The following is a 23,674-nucleotide window of genomic DNA, read 5'->3' on the forward strand; positions in this document are numbered from 1 at the left end:
AGTTTTAAAAAAAAATCACAGTATGTATCAGTGATGTACAGTGCCAAACTGGGATGCGTACTTTGAACTTCAGTGATGTATAGTGCCAGTCTGGGACGCGTACAGTGAGCAACAGTAGTGTACTGTGCTGTACAGAGGTTGAGTACTGTATGCGTCTGTGATGTACAGTGTTGTACTGTGGAGGCGTACAATGACAGACAGTGGTGTACTGTGCTGTACAGAGGGGACTTACAGTAATGTACAGGGACATACAGGAAATAACAGTGACTTTGTACAGTGATTTACCGGGGATGACAGTATGTACAGGGATTTTGTACTGTGGCTGTACAGTGCTCAAAGGTACTTGGATACAGATTTGAAGTTATTATTTTTCTCTACAATATTACAACTTATATGTTTTAATAGCATTTCACACAAAAATTAACTAAATATCTTAATTCATATAAAAGATATTAAAATTTCAAATTTTTTGGTGGGTTTGATTGACACATTCCTGCACTTTCACAAATTACACTGTAATTTTATTCTTAATCCTTAGGAAAAGTGGCAATCTCGTTGTGTATAAATGAAAAATATATCAATACTATAATCCAGAAAATTCAGAGTAGATATGTTCGAAAGCAAAACAAAAACATAATATATTGTCAGTCCGTGCAGTTGTGGTAAGCAGACTGTGACGATTGAATGCACCCAGTGAATTGTAAACATCAACAATAACAGAACTCGTGCCCTGTTTACAAAAACTGTGTACATAACACGAGTGTGCTCGATTTGCTAAACTCTGTACGCAACTCTTAGTTCGGAATGACGATACTTGTGAAGGAGTTTTGCTTTTTAATATTTCTACTCTGAATAAAATTATTTTTCTGGATAAAAGTTTTAATATTTCTCATTAATACACAACAAGATTGCCACTTTCCTAAGGATTAAGAATAAGGTTAAAATTTGTGAAAGTGCAAGGATGTGTCAATCAAACCCCCAAAAAATTGGAAGTTTTAATAACTTTTAAATGAAATAAGATTTTTTTTATTAATTTTTGTGTGAAATGCTATTAAAATATATAAGTCGTAATATTATAGAAAAAATATTGACTTCAAATCTGTGTCCAAGTACCTTTAAACAGAGAAAAGCAGAACTTTACCAGTGGGTACATGTAACAGAGATTTTTCAGAATGTCATGGAACTTTAAGTTCAGTAGTGTGAGGAGTAGCCATCCCCTGCCGACAGTTCACACCCGCCGTGTGCTCTTGTCATGATCGGGTGAATGGAAATATCCGTAAACTACCGGTATTAATGGCTTAACAATAAGCACAGGTATATGATTCCGAAGAATGTCAGTCAGCATTTGACCTTATGGTGCATTTTTTAAAGATTTTCACAGAAAGTAAGAGCTTATTTGTGTTGGGAACATGGAGTAGCAGGCAAGCGACAATGAATCTTGATCTCCTACTCGTCATTTTTATTTATAAGAACGCCTTACAAAATTACTTTCTTTTTTTTTTACAGTCCTGTAAGCGCGATAGCTGCACGTTTACACTGTTGGATTGAAATGGCGATAGTGTCATTACTCTGAGGGAAATTCACGAGAAATTGAAGCAATTTCATGTTGATATGAAAATAGACAAAACATTGATTCCAATTAGTTGATACTAATGGTAAAAAAAAACAATTATTTTTAATATCTCATAATTATAGTTAAAGAAAAATTATTCATTTTATTTTTGTACACATTTTTTATTTTTAGGTGACGGGAAATTGACGAAAATGGGGTTCGCGATGTCAATATTTTTTTTCCCAATTGCTAAAATTACTACTACAAAAACTTATTTTGTTAATTTATAAAGGACCTTGCTACTTGGACTAGATTTAATCTATTTTTAGTCTTTGCTTGACTTTTTTTGTCGCCCACATGGCGCAGTATTAAGAGTGTCTGTTCTAGAGTCGCGTTATGAGGAGTTAATTCTTACGTCGCGGGTTTGAATCCCACTGTGGGGGACGTGTACCTACACAATCTGATGATGTTTCCGCTTTCCATATCCATTTGACCAACAATGTCTGAATTGTTTAGAGAAGATATTTAGTACAGATTACCCTGTGTTTCCTGTATATTCTTGTGTAAAACTACATGTGTATCATTATGTGTTATTATATTAATAACTCATTGTGACCCCATCCTACCCTGGGGTTATGATGGGACTTTGAATCTGCACTATGCAAGGAAGATTTCATGTCGATATTATGCCCAGTGGTTCTTGAAACGATATTTAAAGATAATACCATCAAATTTTCACTAATTCTAAATTTTCTCCCCTTTTAAAAGAGCATGACCCTTTATTCAAACAAATTTGAAATCCCTTTACCTATGAATGCTTTGAGGGAAGTTTGGTTGAGTTTGGCACATTAGTTTCAGAGAAGTCATGTAAGTGAGAACTTCCCCCCTCCCTTCTGAGTCATGCTATATTCTCGTCCGATTTAAATGATTAATAGTTTTGCTATGCAAAAAAAGAAGGAAAAAAAACAACATATTTCCAGGAATTAAATAATCAAGGATTGATATTAATGATTATATCAACACACTGCAACATGTTTCTAAAATCATACATCAACGAACAGGATGCACATAAAAACTAGTGAAAGTCATAATTGTATATATATTTGACTCGAAGCGCTTTAAAATTACTTAGAGCAAAGTTTTAGTCAAAACATGAAGGTAGGTGATGAAATGTGATATAATGTTCTGGTTTAGGGAGAGGCTCTAATGATTATATAGTAAAAATGTTTTAATTATTTAAATATCTTCTCTGCTTCTGGGTATCATGCCGAAGATGAGGAAGGGTCTCTCTTCGAAAATTGTGAGTTTCGGGCGGGACTCTGATTGCTGACATTGAATTAAAATGCTTTAAAATCTACTCTATGGTATTAATCAAACATTCATTATGAGCAAGGTTACCTTGTTTAAAATTCTTAAATATGTGACCCCAGTGTTCCGGGTTCCTGTGCGGTGGGGCACTCTTAGTTCCTCAACTCTGCCTTTAAGTATTTTAAAAGTAATCGAAGAAAGCATTCTTAGTGTATTGAGCAATTCTGCCTCTTTCAAAATTGTGAATTTCATGGCCTTTGGTTTAATCACAATCTAATTTCAATAGTTGGAAAGTTCTTACATTACATGGTATTCATTCGTTTAGACTAGTATCACCCTCTGGTTTTCATTACCAATGTGATGAATTGGGGAATTAGCTGTGGCTGATGTGAAAAACTCACAATCACAGAATAGATCTAAAAAGACAGAATCAAATCTGTAGAATTTCAATGAACTTTATTACTTGAGACCAGATCGGAAAGTGTTTCAAATACAAATGAAAATCAATCATGTTAAATCTTACAAACAGTCATACAATGAACATCAAACATCGAAAGTATCAAAAATTAAAAAAAATGTAAAAATTATTATTTATAAACAAAGTCCTGAAAGTTGCATGACAAAATCACCGTCCGAGAAAAATCTATTTACTAAAGAAAATATCTGTACAAACTTTTATTTCTAAATCAAAACAAAGAATAATAAAGCTTACCGATTAAACTGTTATAAAAGTTTGTCATAATGATCAATTGAACAATAGCCGAATATCAAAGATTAAATAACTTTTGGCAGCTGTAGAATTTTGAGCTACAACTTTCGGTTTTAGCTTGTAAACACTTATTTCTACGCCTCCGCTGACTAGAGAGTTACTAATGAAATTTTAGCGGTAAATTCGAAATACAAAAATTTCAATGTAAACAAAAGTAAAAATTCAAAGAAAATCTTTTCAGAAAATTAGAGGCAAACTATGATTAAGAAATTATGTAAAAATAAAGTGAATTGATATGAGTTACAAAATAACATAAAATGTTTTCTAAAAGTAAGTGAGTTAAGTATTTTACTTATCAATGAAAATTAATATTGAACACAATTCATACTGTAACAGTTAAACAGTCAAACAAAGAAATCTACAAATTTCCTATAAAATTCCTTAGTAGACCTAAATTAAAAAATTACTGACTTAAGTAAATATTGTAGTCTGCTGAGAGTCATTTTGGGCAGGTGTTTCATTTTCCTGTTCATTAGTTTGGTCCTGAACTTCAGCATTTTGCAAATGGTCCTCTCTCTCTATTTCAGGATCGAAATAATGTTTCAACTGTGTGGCATTTAAGAATGATTTCACTTCCTTGCGTTCTTTGCAGTCTCTTATTTTGTAGGTGTAATTCGGTCCAATCTCAGATATGAAATAAGGTCCTTGGTACTTGTCGACTAGCTTTGGTGACAATCCTATTGGAACTTTGTGAGTTTTTATCATTACTTTGTCAAAGAGTTTGAAGTCAGGTACTTTTGTTTTCTGATCAAATCTTTCTTTATATTTTTCCTGATGCTTTTTGATGTTTTCTTCTGCAATCTCTTTGGCTAAAGTGATGTTTTCTACAATTTCATTGACTTGTTGTTTTGCATTTTTACCAAGTTTCTTGTTGTTTGGAATAGCAGTGACGTCATATGGCAAGTTCATCTCCATACCGAAAGCCATGAAAAATGGAGAAAAACCTGTAGATTGTGTTGACGGAGAATTTCTCAATGCCATGAGGATTCCTGGAAGTTTCTTTGGCCAGTTTTCTTGATGTTTATCAGTGTATGCCCGGAGACACTGTATTAGGGTACTGTTGGTTCTTTCAACTTGACTGTTCGTTTGTGGGTGATAGCTAGATGTAAGGTAATGTTTAATGTCTAGAATATCACAAAGAGAAGAGACAAGACTGTTCATGAAAGATTTTCCCCTGTCAGAAACGAGATACTTTGGACAACCATAACGAGAGAAAACATTCTCAAAGAGACAATCTGCGACTTCCGAACTTTCTTGAGTTTTCATTGGGAAAGCTTCAACCCACTTTGTGAAAGAGTCAACGACAAGTAAGACATATTGATAGCCTAGAGTTGTTTTGTGTAACTTAAGAAAGTCGATGTGCCATCGTTCAAATCGGTTGACAACTGGCAGAGGAGTTAAGGGAGGATTGCGTGCATGAGTGTCCCTTTTGATGCGTTGACAAGTGTTGCAGGAGTGGATGTAGTCATAGATCTCCTGGTGCATTTTTGGCCAATGGTATTTTGTTTTCATAGCAGACATAACCTTTTCTATACCTAAATGTGCTCCACCTGCAGAATTGTCATGATATGCTCTGAGAGCATCTAATCTAAGAACTCTTGGTAATGCTATCTGTTGTATCCATTTGTCATCCACTGGTAGATTGGATTTTACTCTTCTTTGAAACCAATGGTAAAGTATGCCATTACAAAGATCAAAGTATTTAGAATTTTGAACCACTTTGACTTGAGATTTTTCATCATCTGGTAAAGAACCATTTTCTAGATATGCATAAATATCTCTGAAATCTGGGCATTCACGCTGAAGATTTGAAAGATTTGAGAGAGTAGAGATATCTGTATTTCCAAAAGCAATCTCAATTTCAGGGTCAATTGAGTAAATCTCTGGATCATCACAATAGAAAAGTGAAACTTGAGTGGACTTTAAAATTGGGTCATTGGGTTCAGATTGTGTGTCTGGTTGATGATGTGATGATGCATTTACAGGCAGACTGTTGTCTGAAGCTTGGGGTGTGACAACATTGATTGAAGATTCATTCTCATGGTTGTTTGTATATTCTCGTCTACTTAGGGCATCTGCAACTTGATTGGACTTACCGGGCTTATGTATGATTTCGAACTGGTATCCCTGTATTTCCATTGCCCAACGAGCAAGTCTTCCTGTGGAACGTTTCTGGTCCATAACATACTTTAAAGCCTTATGATCAGTATAGATGGTAAACTTTTTGTCAGAAAGATAGATTTTGTAAGCACGTATTCCCTCAATAACTGCAAGCATTTCTTGCTCAGAAGTAGACCAATTTCTTTCACAAGGAGAAAGACTTCTACCTCCAAAAGCAATAGCAACTTCTTTACCAGAATCGTTAAGTTGACCTAAGACATAGCCAATGGCTGAAGATGAAGCATCACAGGTAAGTATGAAATTCCTACTAAGATTTGGATAAACCAAAATAGGAGAGGAAAGTAAAGAATGCTTGAGTGCATCAAAGGCTTCTTGACATTCATCTGTCCATTGGAATTTTGTGTCTTTCCTTAGGAGGTTGTTTAAAGGAGAAGAAAGTCTTGCATAATCTTTGACAAATTTTCTGTAGTAATTACACATGCCAAGGAAGGAGCGAACATCTTTTTGAGTTTTTGGAACAGGGAAAGTACTCACTGCCTTCGTCTTTTCTGGATTTGTTTTAATACCATGTTTGGAAATAATATGACCAAGATATTTTATTTCCTTGGCAGCGAAGTCACATTTGCTTGGTTTTAACTTGAGATTAGCTTGACGTAACCGAGAGAAAACCTGTTCTAGATGAGTCAAATGGTCATTGAATGTTTCAGAGAAAACCAAAATGTCGTCAAGATATATTAAACATTGACGCCAAGTCAGTCCCCTAAGAACTTGTGTCATAACCATTTGAAAAGAAACTGGGGCATTCATTAACCCATATGGCATGCGTTTGTATTCGTAAACACCACTTTGAGTTATGAATGCAGATTTATGCCTAGAATCAGGATGCATTTCAATCTGAAGAAAAGCACTGTGAAGATCAAGACTTGTGAAATACTGCGCCTTACTTTGACCAAGAGTATCGAATACACATTCAAGTCGAGGCAAAGGAAAAGACATAGGTTTTGTGATCTTGTTAAGTTTCCTAAAGTCTGTCACAAGCCTAAATTCACCAGAAGCCTTCTTAACTAATAAACAAGGAGAATGCCAGTCACTATTGGATTCTTGAATGATATCATTTTTCAACCAATCATCAACTTGTCTATTAATTTCAGCATGGTTAGCAGGAGTTGTTCGATAGAAAGGCATTTTGATGGGTTTTGCATTGGGATGAGTTTCAATTTTATGCATGTATGTGTTGCATTTACCTAACTCGTGATACCCTGTAGCAAAAATGTCTCTATGCTGACACAAAAATTGTTGTAATATTTCTTTTTGTTGAGCAGTGAGATCTGAGTTGGTAAGATCAAAAGTGATGTCATGTGTATTGGCTGTTGTTTGTGTATTGGCTGTTGTTTTGTTTGTTGTTGCGTGTGCATCATTTTGTGGTTTGACCATGTTAATTGAGGCTGTGTCGTTTGAAGATGGTGAATCAAGATTGTACACAGAGCATGCATCATGATCAAAATTTGAAACAGTTGCAACTATTTTACCCTTACACAAACGAATTTTCTGATTGGTTGGATTAAGCACTTTAAGACATGACTGACCATTGTTGACCTTGACTAAGCACTTAGAACCCAATACATGAAGATTGTGCAAATCTGTATCTAATGGCTCTAACAAAACTGTATCCCCTGAATTTCTGTTTGAAACTTTGACACATAAAATTGTTTCAGCATGAGGGGGTAAAATTGTTGATTTTGCTATTCTTGCTACACCACTATTTGACTTTAACATAAAAACATTAGCAGCATCGTTATGGAAAGACATAGTGTTGTTTGCTAAGTTTATGGTCACCTTATGTTCTTTCATGAAATCTAGACCAATAATCAAAGAATGTGGCAATTTGTCAACAACATGCACAGAAAAATTGAAAGTAGCACCTTGAAAAGATATTGGGAGGTCAAGCTTACCTAAAACTTTTAATCGACCTCCGACACCATTTACAAAATGAAAATCTGGTTTCATTAACACAGTATTGGCATAAGAAGTTTTGTTCAAAAATAAAGCACTAATTACAGAAATTGATGCGCCTGTGTCTACCAAAGCATTTGTTCTCTTCTTATTGATAGAAACATCAACAGTGTTCTTTACCATGTTAGTAGCTAGATTTAATTCTGCTGATTTAGCACTCTGATTCTGAAAATTTTCGAGGCGCCTACCCATATGATCATGATGATGGATAGGCCCGAATCCCTATTGTACTGATTCAAAATCTGTTAAATGTTTGAAAAATGGACTCTGAGGATTTGAAAAACATGCAATTTGAAAATGGTTGTACCCATAACAATAATAACATTGTTTACCAATAGCAATGCAATTCATTCTATCACAAGTGTTCTTAAAACAACTAGAGCACTTACTGGGTCCAGCCGGACGTTGGTACTGAGCAGGACGGTTACCATGCTGTCTGGTGAAGTCACTTGGCTGTTGGGCAGGATGTGGAAAACGGTTGCCATGGTTACCACCCATTGGACGACGTCCTTCGCGGTACTGTGAACCAGAGTTTGGGAATTGTTTATTACCACGGTAATTGTCTCTAGTTTGCTCATTCCTGCGAAAGTCACTATTATATTGGTTCGGATATCGTTGGGGTTGACCTCTACCTCGGGAGTTACCATTATATCTGGCCTGGTTTTGTGGTCCACTAAAGGCCATGACGGTGGATTCTAGTTGTTTTGATAGACGGTCCATTAGTCTATCCTCCATGCCCTCAATGGAAGCTATGACTGAGTCATTCTTTCTTAGTTTTATGGTGGACTCTGCGCGTTTGGCATATTTAAACAGGTCTTCAAAGTTTTGGGGATCTTTATGTAGTACCTTCTCAGCAATTTCGGCCTTAAATCCATTAGCTATCAAATTTATTAGCATCAGGTTAGGAATGTTATCATCACATGCCATTTGTTGAATTCGCGTAATGTATTCCTCACACGATTCATCAATCTTTTGTTTTACGTCGAGTACATCAAGGTTGAATGAGTTCTGCTTACCGAATCTAAGCAAGAACGATGCTTTCAATTGTTGTAGGGTGTTTCTGGAAGACTGGGGTAAGGACAGGTACCATTGTTGAGCCATATCGGTCAAGTAGAAGACAATTCTTCCCAGAATCTGTTGTTCAGAGAGCGAATGGAGTGAGCACCACTGTATAAACAGCATCCACCATTGTGTCGCGCTTACATTTCCACTCTTTCCAGAGAACTTAGGCAATTGGACACTGTTCTCCGACCTCAGCATTTCTGCAGATAATGGAACACTGCTTGTTACAGTTGACGTTGAAGTAGTTGTGTTTGTTTCGGTTGTTAGTGAAGCAGATGTCACAGTTTCTGTTATATCAATCAAAAGGTTTTCACTAGACACACTAACTGATGTTGACTGAGATATTGCTGGTGTTGTTGAATTTCCACTACTTTCACTTACTGATGTTGAATTGGGTACTGTTTCTGTCGAATTAACACTATTAACACTTCCTGATGTGGAGTCGGACACTGTTTCTGTTGAATTTTCACTACTTACAGTGACTGGTGTTGAATTGGATTCTGTTTCTAGTATATTTTCACTATTCACACTTACTGATGTTGAATCAGATACTGTGTCTGTTGAATTTTCACTACCGGTTGTTACTGGTGTTGAATCAGATGCTGTTGATTGCACATGTATAAGATTTTCTGACAATGGTGCAGATATTTCTGTTGTTGGTGGTAGAAGAATTGGATTTACAGATGTTGATGTTTCTAAAAAAGGATTATTTGATGTAGCTTGGACTTCCGTTGAACTTTGTTGGGTAAGTGCAGAATCACTTTTCTTAGCTGTTGAAATTGATGAACGGTCTCTCAGATAGTAAGTTAAATACTTCCTTTCTTCTTGATTGCTCATAACATTTGTTTAGGTAAGAGCAACTCGCTGGGGAGAGGTACACTGGGATCAGTTTGATTCTGTCACCACTTATCACCCTCTGGTTTTCATTACCAATGTGATGAATTGGGGAATTAGCTGTGGCTGATGTGAAAAACTCACAATCACAGAATAGATCTAAAAAGACAGAATCAAATCTGTAGAATTTCAATGAACTTTATTACTTGAGACCAGATCGGAAAGTGTTTCAAATACAAATGAAAATCAATCATGTTAAATCTTACAAACAGTCATACAATGAACATCAAACATCGAAAGTATCAAAAATTAAAAAAAATGTAAAAATTATTATTTATAAACAAAGTCCTGAAAGTTGCATGACAAAATCACCGTCCGAGAAAAATCTATTTACTAAAGAAAATATCTGTACAAACTTTTATTTCTAAATCAAAACAAAGAATAATAAAGCTTACCGATTAAACTGTTATAAAAGTTTGTCATAATGATCAATTGAACAATAGCCGAATATCAAAGATTAAATAACTTTTGGCAGCTGTAGAATTTTGAGCTACAACTTTCGGTTTTAGCTTGTAAACACTTATTTCTACGCCTCCGCTGACTAGAGAGTTACTAATGAAATTTTAGCGGTAAATTCGAAATACAAAAATTTCAATGTAAACAAAAGTAAAAATTCAAAGAAAATCTTTTCAGAAAATTAGAGGCAAACTATGATTAAGAAATTATGTAAAAATAAAGTGAATTGATATGAGTTACAAAATAACATAAAATGTTTTCTAAAAGTAAGTGAGTTAAGTATTTTACTTATCAATGAAAATTAATATTGAACACAATTCATACTGTAACAGTTAAACAGTCAAACAAAGAAATCTACAAATTTCCTATAAAATTCCTTAGTAGACCTAAATTAAAAAATTACTGACTTAAGTAAATATTGTTATTTAAAGATAAAAACTATTTAAGAAATTTAGAGTAAAAATTAATAAAAACTTACCTAAAAAGACAGAATCAAATCTGTAGAATTTCAATGAACTTTATTACTTGAGACCAGATCGGAAAGTGATTTTACTAAAATCACTTACCGATGCGGTCACTCTACAGATTTGAATTCTGACCAATCAGGAAGCAGTATAGCAAAATAGTTTTAGCCAATTTCGGCAAGAGTTCTTTTATGTTTGACACTAATTGCTTAACTAACGAAGGTGTTAACTCAATTACTTATCTGTCCGCATACGCTTTTTTTATAACAAAGACGGATTAAGAAAAGCCGAAACAAAGTAAACATTTTCCGTGATGAGGAATTTCGTAGTGTCAAGTTAAGTGTATACAGAATTTTATTTCTAACGATGCCGAAATTAGAAAGAATTTACTTATTTACTCATTGGCTTGCTATGACGACTTGATCTTAAAAGACATGCTAATTTCATACAAAGAAAGTGAGAAATGACTTTGTTACCTAGAAATCTAAAATCTAAATATTCACAAGTGACAAGATGTCACTATCAAAAGAACAAAACATTTTTCCTAAATTAAACTAGACATGGCAAGAAACTGTGCAAAATTGAGTAATATTACATGTTGACAGTTTAAAGCATATTTTAATTATTGTTAATCAAGAATCATGAGTTTAAGCTATATTTCAATTTTAACTCATGAATTAAAAATTCATGTAAGATAGTTATAGATAAGTTTAAACTTTAGATTTAAACTTTTAATGTAACACTAGTAACTAAATAAGTAACGCAAGATGAACGATTTATTCAGAGTTCCGAATGACAATGAGGACTGAACGATAAGTGAACAGTTAATGCAAGGTGAACGCAAAGTAAACGGAACGAAGAGCGAACGGTGAACGCGAGCGCACGGTGAACGGTGAACGCAATACTGTGAACAGAGACCGAACGGTGAACGAACGGAAAAATGGGAAAGTAGAACGTTTCAGGGACTGTAACAAATATTAAAAAAAGGATATTTTTGGAGAAAAATTTTAACAGAAAATGTGCATATTTAAAGAAAAATGCGCGTGCGTAATTCTGTCCTTTTTGGGAAAACCAACATTGTAGAAATAACTAGAGCTGAGCTCGTTGCAAAGCAACGAGTAGGTCTTCCGTCGGAGCTGCGGACAGGGAGAAATGACCTTGGGTCAAGGTCAGTCCACGTTCTAATGTTAAAGCAATCTTTTAAGGGTAGATGTCATCTTATTTATGTTTTACTATTAAAAAAGATAGTAAAGGACTGTTTGCGACCTTGACCTTGTTAAAATGACCTTACGTCACATCATGACACACGCTGGTGATAAGCAAAGCCATTTGTGTGCTACTGTATTGACGAATTCTTAAGCTATACTTTTTTCGATAGGCCTTGTCACAGCTAATACGTACGTTATACATGTGTAAATCTAGGTATGAAAGCGTTATCCTTTCTTTATCAAAAGTCATGGTCAATTTTAAGCAATGTTTAAAGCGGTTAAACTTCAAGGTCAAAGTTCATTATATGCTAGTATTTGAAATGATTTTATCACAGGTTACATACATTTGATTTTTGTGTAATACGAAAACCCTATCTCTTCTCATTCAAAAGTTATGATCAAGATTAAAATTGTGAAAAGTAAGTCAAGCCTCAAGGTCACGTTGTCAAAATCAACGTATCGGTATTTAAAAAAATGTTGTTACAGGTAATACACAGTGGTAAAATAAAAGCCTTAATCGATCTCTTTTCTCTCAAAAGGTATGACTATGGTTAATGTTTTTGAAAAGTGGGTGAAACTTCAAGGTCAAAGGGTCAAAAATCATAATGAATTTTCAAAGGCGTTGACACAGGTATTACATGTACATGTTTATAAAATGAAAGCTTTCAATAGTTATGGTCAATTTAAAGCAATGTTATTTTTTAAGTAGGTCAAGATCAAGGTCACGGAGTTAAAAATCACAGTATATTTGAAAATCACATGTCACAAATAATGCACATGTGAAATATGAAAGTCCTATTTCAACTCATTCAATAGTAATTATCAAGTTTAAAGTTCTCATGACAGATAGACAGACTGCCTGACGAATAAGGTTTAATGTACCCTAATAAAAATAAATACACGTTATTTGAACGTGATAAATTGAGAAATACGAAGAATAAAAAACTAGAAAATATTAGAAAAAAATTGCACTGAAGCTATATTCAATATCCGTGTTTTTCAACTGCTTGAATCTAAAAATATTATTTACCGTGTGTATCTAACACATTCCTTAAACTTTTCTACAGTTAAACATTCCTTACAACCGTTTTTAATAGTCCTTCTGAGCCTGAACTTGAGATAATATGGATGGCACTGTAGCTCTCTGGTGATCCATCTCAATTTTTTTTAGAACAGCTAGCGAGCTACAGATCTGCAGCATGACAATTGTCATAAAGTCAATTTTACAAATTCATTTGAAATGTAACAGAATTGAATTTTATGAAAAGAATTATTTCTAATGCTTATTTTTAACAAATGCTAAAATTATTTACCTATCAAGTTAAGTTAAGACAGTAAAAAGGAATTTGATACTCAGTATTTATCTAAGGAATTAGTGTCAATCCTCAACCTCAAAGAGCGTTCGACTTGTATGATAATTGCGTATGTGTGATGAAACTGCCGTGAACTATCCCGGACGTGAACATTAGATGTACTGGACATTCCGTCATCAAGAAAATATAGTTTTACTCTGGACTATTCTGAGTTACCAAAACGTTTGTATGTATGTTCATGTGTGAGCGTTTCAACCTGTCTTTGTTTTATGTGACTTGACTTGATTTATTTTTCAAAATACAAAGGTTCATTCTCTATAAGGCCGTTTTCCGGCCTACGATAAAATCACTTTAAAATGTGATTTTATATAACTATAATCATTCTAGTTCATGATTTTGATGTTTGTTTTTCAACATCGATCATCTAAGTCACGTGATTTAGAGATAAAAAATGGCTGTCAGTTAAAGAAAAATTGAGGGTGGGACTATTTAAATCAAATTTCTATGCATGTTTTTGAATGTAAATGCTCAAAAATTGTTTATTTATGTCGGAAATACATCAGACCTAAGTATAATATATTCGAAGAATTTTTAAATTTAAGGTTTCAGATATTTTTTATGACAAGAATTCTAATGCATCCACATTTTGCATATTTTGAACGTAAATCTTTACCAAATTCACACTGTACGGTGCTGAAAAAAGTTTGATTTGCAATTTATTGAAAAGTATTATTCACATATAATTATATTGTAATTGTATATCATTTCTATAGATGTGGTTCCTATTTTACGCATAAAATGACCATGTAAGAAATGAGGTTTCTAAGTTTCTATTGAACTATAAAAGTTATGTATCAAATGTTGAAAGCGCCGAGTTGATTTTGATAGTGATTAAATAAAACCGAGGTAGTAATTAATAAGAGAAATTCAACAATTGTAAAAAAAAAAAAAGAATTAATTAACAGCATAAAAATATCAGTGCAAGTACATGTTGACTATCCATATACATGTACATAGTCAATACATATAACTCAGAGCGGTTGCATTAAAATATACATCTCTAAGTAAAATGAAATAGCGTCATAAAATGGCTTTGCTTTTATTCAATTACTCGTGCTGCACTATATATTCAATTAAAAATGCCTTCTAAACTTCATGTATTTACATGTATAAAAGTTGAGAGCCCCCCCCCTCTTCAGGTCTAACGGCACAACATAAAAATGGAGCAGAATTTTAGCAGTTCCTTCAACTATGCATATCAGATTCTGAAGTTTTCGTATTTACTAGTATACGGACTTGAGAGTTCTACAACATCCCATGTACAAAATGGACCCTTGGGGTTTGATGCTCCTTTCCCATTCTTGAAACCTGTAGGTAAAATTCAGTCTCTTTCCCAGTGCAGCGTCAAAGACTTGTGACAGTTCCCTACCTAAGTCTTTAGCATTTAAAGTAAATGTCATCGGTCTTTATCTTTTTTTTTTACAAAAAAGGGTCCCGTCCTGCGTTGGACGTTGGTTATTAATGCAACTATGCATAAACACTTGACCTTAACTGGGTGATTTCTTTATCTGGTTGAAAAATTCTTAAATGGGGTAAATGGGGTAAAGCAATATTCATTTATAAATCACATAATACATTTAGTAATCCCCCTCCACTTTACCAGTTTATTTTCTAAGACAGGACTAATGTTATCGTAATCTATGTCGATGAGTCCTCTTAATATTAAGACCCAGTTATCAAAATATGGATCAAATGATACTCTTACGGAAGTGAATAAATAAATAAAAATTTTGTGTGTACCCATAGGAAAAAAGTCAATGATACAAATAATAAATGTATGTTACCACTTCAACAAAGATTGCTTTCATCATTTCTAAAACATAAACAGTACTCATAAGGAAATACAAAGAATATTTGCAGAACTCATAACGAAGTTCAAAGAAGTAGCATATATAGATATACTAAACTATCATTATAAATATAAAAGATAACTCATATTCACACCTTATATTCGATAAAAAGTTCTTAATTCTTTATTTTTATTAGACATTTCAAAGAAACGTCTCCACTTGTAATTTCATGACATCCAGTCTTCTCAGTCCTTTGATTTTTAGATTTTCAAGTAAAACGTTCACTTTTTTTTAGTAAATATGCATGGCTGTTATAAACCTTAGTAAATCAACGGAAATTGTAATATAACCAAAAGTTTATAAAAAGAAATAATCTACATAAGCTGATATCCTTCATTGTGAGTAGTTATCTTTTTCTGCAAATATTGTAAAAATGAAGTGAAAGGTTTTTATTTAGATATCATAACCACCTTTAACCAAATTCATAATTTGGTAGTCTCTTTTTATGTTTATAAGAAATTTACATGCAAATTTTGGTGTTGGTTAAAGGTGGTTATGACATGCGTAGGAGTTATCTAACACAGCCAACCTCTTGAGTTTTCCCATTACTCTAATGCTAATACGGGCCGATAGTACCTTACTTTGTGACCCTATATCATCAAAAATACTATTGTATAATTAACCAACCAATATTTATCATTAAATTGGAACATAAGCCTAGTGATTCATGCAATTTTTTAGGGAAAAAATACTATTTGAAAATTTGAAGTCATTGTAGGCCGCAAAACGGCCTTATAGAGAATGATCCTTTAACGTTTTATTGCTTGACTTTCGTTTTATAAATCACTTGTGTTACTGTTACCAATTATATTCTATTAACTTTGTTTAATTGTCGGAAATGCAATGTAAAATTCAGGAAATCAAATGCATCGACAACTGGTAACCCCCCCCCCCCCAAAAAAAAATCTAGTACATGTAGTACATGTACACACTTCGATGCTCGATTGTACACTCTAGAAATTAAAAAGTTTATGAATAAAAAAGTTTAGTGAGGCATACTCATCTCTGCCGACCTTTTCTTAAATTTATTTGACAACCTGCGAATTAAAAACAATATCGCGTATGATTTTTGGTTAATATTATAATAGGTTATGGAGTAATCATGGATTTCAACACCAGCCCTGACCTGCCATTCTCGACTCTGAAGGAAAGCATTGTATCATTTCAGGGGGTTACGTATCGCAATGAGAGGAAATTTAATAATTTATTCTCTTTTAGTCCAATAAACACGAAAGAAAGGCTTGGAATATTTGTATGAAATTACAGGAAGAAATTTTGCATTTGTTAGAAGAATTTCTAATTTTTTTTTTTTCTCGTATTCTTAAATCTCATGTTGGGTGCTCTTCTGTGTAAAACAGCATGTAGTTTAGTTAATATCATGTACATGCACAAAAAATCGTGTTATTGTGATATTCTAGCTTTTTATTTGAGGAAATAAAAGAAATTTATGAGCATATCATTCGGAAAAATACAATGATAAGTTATGTAGCAAATTATGCAAAACTCAAAGTTACTTAATTTTATTTTCGATTTTCATGAGAATTGAAAACGTCACTTCCACTTACAATTTACTATGTGCATTTGTCATGTTTATTTGTAATTGCTAATTTAAACAACATCGCAATTTTTTCTGAAATAAATTAAGCAACAATTAGAATAACTTGATATAGGCCCGTATACATATAACGATTGCAATTACTTCAAAGTTGAGAGGGAGACGACGGCGCCTAAAAAATGTGTACCTTTCCAATAATATAGAATCATCCGTTCAAATTAAAAACAATTAAGTTGCAGTAGTGATATCCCCGATTCTTTAAATAACGAAACTATAATGGACTTCACAAGGGTAGAATTCAACATTAATTTATGTACATGTGCAATTACAATCACTATCAAAATTGGTAGAGTTATCGATAGGTCATCCTGCGTCACCTTTCAGTGTAACCGATGGACTCGTCCAGAGAAATCATCTGTACCTGAGCAAAATCGCAGCGCCTTTTATTCATTCGTCAAAGAATAGAATCAGACATTTTATCTTTTAATACTCGTACATGTTCAAGAAAACCTTTATATTTGTGTCTAGAAATATTCTTACGATTTACGCAAATAACAAATTTTTGATTTTAAGCTGAGTAAATCGATGACTAGCATCGTTTTAGATAACTCTGGGACTCGCGTAAAAATCAAAGAGCGGTAATGTTGACCTCCGGAATGTATATAGGTCAATGCATGCGCGATCGATAAACAGGTTGCACAACTGTAAACAAAGCAGTCAAGGTCCGACGAAAATTCACGATGCATGAATAAAATGACAGTGAATTAATTTAAGCTTGATTTTTTTTTTTTTATAAATAATGCAACATTGAGTATCAATCGAATGAGAGATGATAAGTATTTTTCCTATCCCCCGTCTTGTAATTCAAACTAAATACAAGGAGAAAGTTGTCTCTGAATAATCTGTATGACATCCAGCTAGAGAATACGTTAAAAACTTTATTTCAACAAAGTTTAACATTCAGTTTAGTGAAGTATATTATTCTTATCCAGTTTATTTCAGTTGTATGTGTTATACGCGTACGCATAAAGAATTCTTCACTTGCCGTATAAAATTAATCAGTTACCTGTACATAAAGTTTGCTGCTCATTCAATAACACAAGATTCGAACAAAATAACGTTTTCATGAGATCAATAAGATGTTAAAGACCCATTTCAAATCGATAACCATATCGAAATATTTACCGTTTTTGAGTTATAATGCAAAAACTTTCATGCTCCCTTGACCCCTAATTTGAGGGGCCAGCCCCTTTTTAATGATGTCAAATGATAGACCTTAAAATTATGCACAATATTTGTGAAATATGTCTTAACAAATTATTTTTAGTTTAAAAGATACACAAGGAAATATATGTAAAATTTGGCGCTTTTAGGCATTCTCATTTTTGACCCCTATCTAGCACCGTTTGGAGCGCAGAAATCGAAAAAGAAAAACCGATGTGCACAACTTCAATTCTTCTAGTATTTAAATGCAGTAGACATTCTGCTCCAGCTTTTGTCGTTTCTGAGCCTTTGTCTGGAAACGAACAGTACCAAATTTTCACTTAAAGGGAAATAACTCGAAAGCGGAAGGGAATTTTTGAAATGTATGAAAACATTTTAATTGAGTTTTGTAACGTCCAAAAACTCTGAAAATTTGAGCGAAATCCGTTCAGAAATGAGCGAGTTACGAGGTCTCAAAGTTGGCGTCTAGGAAAAAAAAAAAACAAAAAAAAAGAATAATAGGGAATAATCTTAACCATCAGAATCAGTAGAAGGTCTTCCGCCTGAGCGGAAGACCTTAATAATTGAAGGGCAAGTTGGACGTGAATGGTCTCTGAAAGGCTGTTATTGAAAGCATGACATGTATATACATGTACCTCTTCCAAAATGGTGAATTTTATGGCCCCAGGGTCAAGGGTTCTGGTGTTAAGGCGGGGCTCTATTGAATTTATTGTGAAAATGCATTAATTCTTTGAAAATCTTCTTCTCTGCTCCTGGGCATTAAATAAACTATTTAAGTACATAGTTATGATGGGTAAGAATGCCTTTACCAATATTGGTGTTAGGGCAGGGCTCTATTGATTATATAGTGAAAATGCATTATTTCTTTGAAAAACTTCTTCTCTGCTCCTGGTCCCAGGATCATGAAACCGACTTAGACTCAAGTCTTTTGAAAAGAAGGACTCATTTTAACCCCCCATGGACTCTAAGTCGGTTTACTGACTGGTCTGCTGGTATTTGCATTGTCACCTGTAAAATAAATTAAGCTTGATTAATGCATTATTCAGTAGAGCTTATAGTAAAATGACTGTTCGAGTGTTGTATGCCTGCAATAATCGGTAGTTTATTCAATATAGTGATAAATACGATTTGCTTGAACCAAAAAAATTATGCGTGTAAGGAATAAAAGCCGGGGTAAATAATAATCCCTGTAAAGTTGCAAACCTTTGACTGAACCTGCATATTTAATAATATACAATAAGTTGATTTAAAAAAAAAAATTAGGGGAGGGTTACCTTCTTTGGAGGTTCCAGGTTTATCAGCCTCTGTGAGCGGAATCACAGCACTATGACTAAGGGTTGATGTGTCTTTGACTAGAAATAATAATTATAATGATTAAAAGTTTAAAAATCAGTGAAAGTCGTAAAGGAACTTTTTCTATGAAATATAAATAACATATCTCTCTTATTTTATCGAATAAGAAATAAATTCTTGTAAAAATAAATACTTCTATCACTGTATAATTATTTAACGCATTTATGTGTATGAGCCTTACCACCATTTCTGCTACTTGTACTGGATAGTGACTGAGGCATGGTGTTATCTTTAAAATAAGAGATGAGTAATGTACATTAATGATTCAAAAGATAAAAAAAAAGATGAGGTGGAAAACAGACATGAATTTAACCACTCATATATTCCGGTGAGATTCAGTGATTAAGGAAGCAATACGTTTTGCCAAAGCAAAGTGTTCAACTTTTAATCTGGTACTGTGGTGCATAAATTACATACACTTTAAGTAAAAAATAAAAAGGCCCTTTGGTTGGGGAGTTCAGGCTTAGCAGAATCTGTAGTGGATGGAACAACAGCGGTGATACTAATGGAAGAAGCTTCTTGGACATTAATGATACCACACAAAAATTATATATTTAAACTAAAGAATACTGTTTGCCCCTTTTTGAAATTAATTTATGTAATTCTGGTACATGTGTAATTTCAATCTGTTTACATAATCATAATTATATCATTAATCTTTTGTTAGTTGCTACTATCAATTCTGAATTTCTTCTTGCATTTCTCAATACTTGTATGCCCTGATGGGCACCAAATTGGTATTAATAAATCTTATCTTATCTACTGTCAATATAAAAATATGATAAGAGCCTATATACATATAACATTCTGCCGTATCAACTCCACTGCTAATGCCCTCGATTGCAGCATCTGATAACGATTTTAGAACCTACAAAATATATAAGGATACATAAATACATCTATCAAGAAATAAAGGTCCATGACCCACAATGCTCGCCTGAGTAACATTTGCACTGACAGACACTCTTTAATCAGGAAAGCTCACATGAACCTTTATGTCAGGAGTGCTAAAAACAGCCTTGGATCAATATCACTGTTGGGGTCCTTAGAAAATTTATAGCAGGAAGATAATTTTATGCAACTGTTTGCTTATTGAAAATATTCTTTCAACAAATTCTTTCTAAATGATTTGTTTTATGCACTGAAACTCTAGATATTCCACTCATACTGATTTCAATACTAACTGACGAAAGTGAATGACATATTGTTTAAAAAAATGAAGCATTTATTTTATAAACTTTACCAAATTTTCCCAACATTTAAAAATTAGATTTGGGCCAGGGCCTCCACCAGTCATCTTTATAGATCTTCTCCTTTCTCCTTCTTTCTTTTTTGTCAGGCTCTGCATGTCGGCCCACTTTTTTTTTCATTTCGTCGACTGTTCTTTTAACCATAGCAAGAGAGTTGACTCTAACATAGAACAATAGAATATTCACATTTAAGGAAACGTTTATAGGATAATAACTTCACCAGAATAACAAAAATCTCATTTTAATTTATGAATAATATTGAAATGCAGTACTTAGTAAAATTGGTTATTCTGTTTAAAATATATGAATTCTGTAATTTTCTATAAATATTGGTCTACCATATGTCATATTAGATAATTTTTCGCTTTTTAATAGCATGATTTTGCAAAAAAATAAAAAAAATTCCTAGAGAAAAATAGATGAATGAATTCAAATCCTTTGAATGACATGTTTTTTTTTCACTTTAAAGTGTTTGTTAAAGTTAAATACTTTAAAGTGTTTGTTAAAGTTAAATTTCTTTTATTTTGTGTCTTGTGTACACATTTTTTGCAAATAGGTACAGTAGTTAGGTTTTTGACAGTTTGGGTGGACACTCGTAACTACGAATATTTATATTTCCTTTAAAAGAGAGTTTCAAGATCGTATCTTACGAATTGTTCATAAGTTAAGATTACGATAATTAAAAGTTACGAACTTCGTAACTCGGACTTTTTTTCTTAAGATACGAAGTTTAGTAAAACTGAAGCCAGGTCTACCGTTGGGTTTGAAAAATAATGCATTTCACACGTTAAAAGTCACAATCAGGATAATTTAAAGTATGAATAAGTCCCAAATGTAAATATAAGCAATGAGGTATCATTTTTTGTTTTATTGGGATGTAAAACGGGTTGGCACATGATCAAATCTTCCATAATGGGATTTGTTCACGTGACCGGGTTGGCACATGATCAAATCTTCCATAAAGCTTCGGGCTTTATGGGATTTTATCACGTGACCGACCCGTTTTACATCCCAATAAAACTCAACAAATGATACCTTATTTCTTAAATGTAAAAGTACTGTAAATCAGTTATTATTTGCGTCACTTTTTATTCGCTATTTCAGTTTGAAAACGATATGCGCGATCAATTTTCGCGACCGAGGAAACTGTTCAGCATCAGTAGTTCGCAGTGATTCATATTCGCTAATTAAAGCAACTCGCAAAAAAAGTTATGCAACGTTATTGTTCTCTGATATGAAAAAGATATTAATTTTAAGATGTCTGTTCTTCCCCTCTCCTTCTTCTAAATAAATGATTTACATAAATTAAAAAAAACTTACAATCTGTAAATAAATCACAATTCATTCAGTCTGCAGTTGTGTTTATCGCTGTGTTGCTGCTGCTAGTTTCTTTGGAATGGTGCTCATCGCCTGTACACGTAGAAGCTTGTTGTTGGGGCAAGAAGAAAACTAAAACCGGTAAAGACAAAGCCGTGGTTACCGGTAATGCACAGTTAGAGAAAGAGACACCGGCCGAGATTTCAAAAGGAGGATCAAAAGTAAGTCCAGTTTTTGAATTTTAATCAAAGTTTAGGCTTTGCCAAAATTTGATGTCAGTCTCGATTAAAACAATGTTATTTTCCTTGGAAGGAGGGGGGGGGGGTCTTGATCTTCATGTTTGACCTAATTAAAAAAATTAAATTTAGTGATAACTTTTTAATGGCATATGATAGGGCGTTTATATTTGACTCAATATGCGCATAGGGGACACAGTTCTTTTAATTTGCTTGTTTAACAAACATAGTAAATGATGATAGTTCCACGGAAAGAAATGGTTAAGAACATTAGTTCTTTGTAGCTTTGAACAAAAATACGTGTGAATTTCATGAATTGGGACAATATGTAACAATGAACTTGTTAGTGAGCACTTTATCCGAAATTATCTATGTTAGAAATTATATATTTGCCTATATTTTTTGCAGTGAGTACCTTAATGCTGAATGGTCTTGACCTGATCTGCAGAAATGATTATTGAAAACTAAATTATTAATAAATATTCATGCATTTGATTGTCTTAATAATTCTTATATTTAAACTCTGGGGCAAAGCCAGATAATTTTGCTGACTTTCGGGTACCTCAATGTCAATTGGGCAATTTTTGTAATCAGATGTTTTTTTCTTATAATATATTTCAATTCAAACTTTGATTTATTATCTTATACCCCTATGGGACAGATCTGTATACTATATTAAATGACGGAAAAACAAAGTTTGTATCTACCGTTTCGTGTATGTCAAGGTCACGCCACTTTTATTTTCAGCTCAAACTTGTAAAGAGCATTTTTGTTAATTTCTTATTTTTAGTCACTGTTTTAACATGAAATGCCTTTTAAAATCATTTTGTCTGTCATACCGGATCTTAAAGTCCATGCTTATCCATATACATGTGTACAGTGCTTAAATGTCCATCATATATTTTGTAGCAACTTGTTCCTCACAACTGATAAAATGAGACAGAGAAAACTGTTCATTAGAAAATGTGATTTAATCAAAATATAGTGATAACAAAATATAAGACGGATATTCCTTGTAAATCAAGAAATGTCATGAAATTTCAAATGCAACTGCAAATTTGCATCACAATCTATCCTAATTATCCCCTCGCGCAACTAGTTGCGGAGGGGATATAGCATCGCGAATGTGCGTATGTGTGTGTGTTTGTGTGTCCTTGTGGGCAAGATTGACAGAAAACCTTTGCATTAACCATTCTCAGCGTTTACATACATGTGTGGCATTATAAAAAGATGAAGCCTATACATTTTCAAGTTCATTAATGAAATACTTCTTCAGATATCACGTTTCCACTGTCTCGAAACCCTGACATTTTATGTACGAGTTGACAATAATCATTTCCGCTAGGGAACCAGTTTAAAAGCCAGTTTTAAAGTTTAAAAGGCGTGTCGAGTCTGCGGGAACCAGATTAAATACCAAATTCCAACGGTAGAGTCTATAACATAACCTAGTCCTGGATTCCGGGAATATTATTTCCGGTATGGTTTTTTGTAATAGAACACATATTCGATCCCGATGCAATATACTTTTGTAAACATGATGATGTGTGGCAACTAATTCGATTTTTAATCGGAGACCTAATATTATGACATCCAAGCGAAAGTACGATTTCACTAAGTTTGTGGTATTTAATAGTAAACATAATAAATTTCATGACCTATTAGTATCACT

General features: G+C 33.4%; 1 protein-coding gene and 2 long non-coding RNA genes across 3 annotated transcripts; 1 reads left to right on the forward strand and 2 right to left on the reverse strand.

Annotated features, from left to right (window-relative positions):
• The first annotated feature begins 2,690 nt into the window (after window positions 1-2,690).
• Window positions 2,691-22,500, forward strand: LOC134282858 (uncharacterized). Its single transcript, XR_009995373.1, has 3 exons — window positions 2,691-2,710; window positions 21,802-21,990; window positions 22,414-22,500. It is a non-coding gene; the product is annotated as an uncharacterized LOC134282858 (long non-coding RNA).
• Window positions 7,986-10,566, reverse strand: LOC134282859 (uncharacterized). The gene is made up of 2 exons (XM_062765243.1): window positions 10,115-10,566; window positions 7,986-9,818 (listed from the first exon to the last, which is right to left on the reverse strand). Exon 2 carries the CDS (start codon window positions 9,660-9,662, stop codon window positions 7,986-7,988), a length of 1,677 nt encoding a protein of 558 aa, XP_062621227.1. The 5' UTR covers window positions 9,663-9,818; window positions 10,115-10,566.
• LOC134282857 (uncharacterized) lies at window positions 18,822-19,434 on the reverse strand. Its single transcript, XR_009995372.1, has 3 exons — window positions 19,384-19,434; window positions 19,124-19,201; window positions 18,822-18,857 (listed from the first exon to the last, which is right to left on the reverse strand). It is a non-coding gene; the product is annotated as an uncharacterized LOC134282857 (long non-coding RNA).
• Window positions 22,501-23,674: the final 1,174 nt, after the last annotated feature.

The sequence above is a fragment of the Saccostrea cucullata genome, unplaced genomic scaffold, assembly GCF_032062105.1.
Source record: "Saccostrea cucullata isolate Sc308-1 unplaced genomic scaffold, CSIRO_AGI_Scuc_v1 ctg406, whole genome shotgun sequence".
Lineage (NCBI taxonomy): Eukaryota > Metazoa > Mollusca > Bivalvia > Ostreida > Ostreidae > Saccostrea > Saccostrea cuccullata.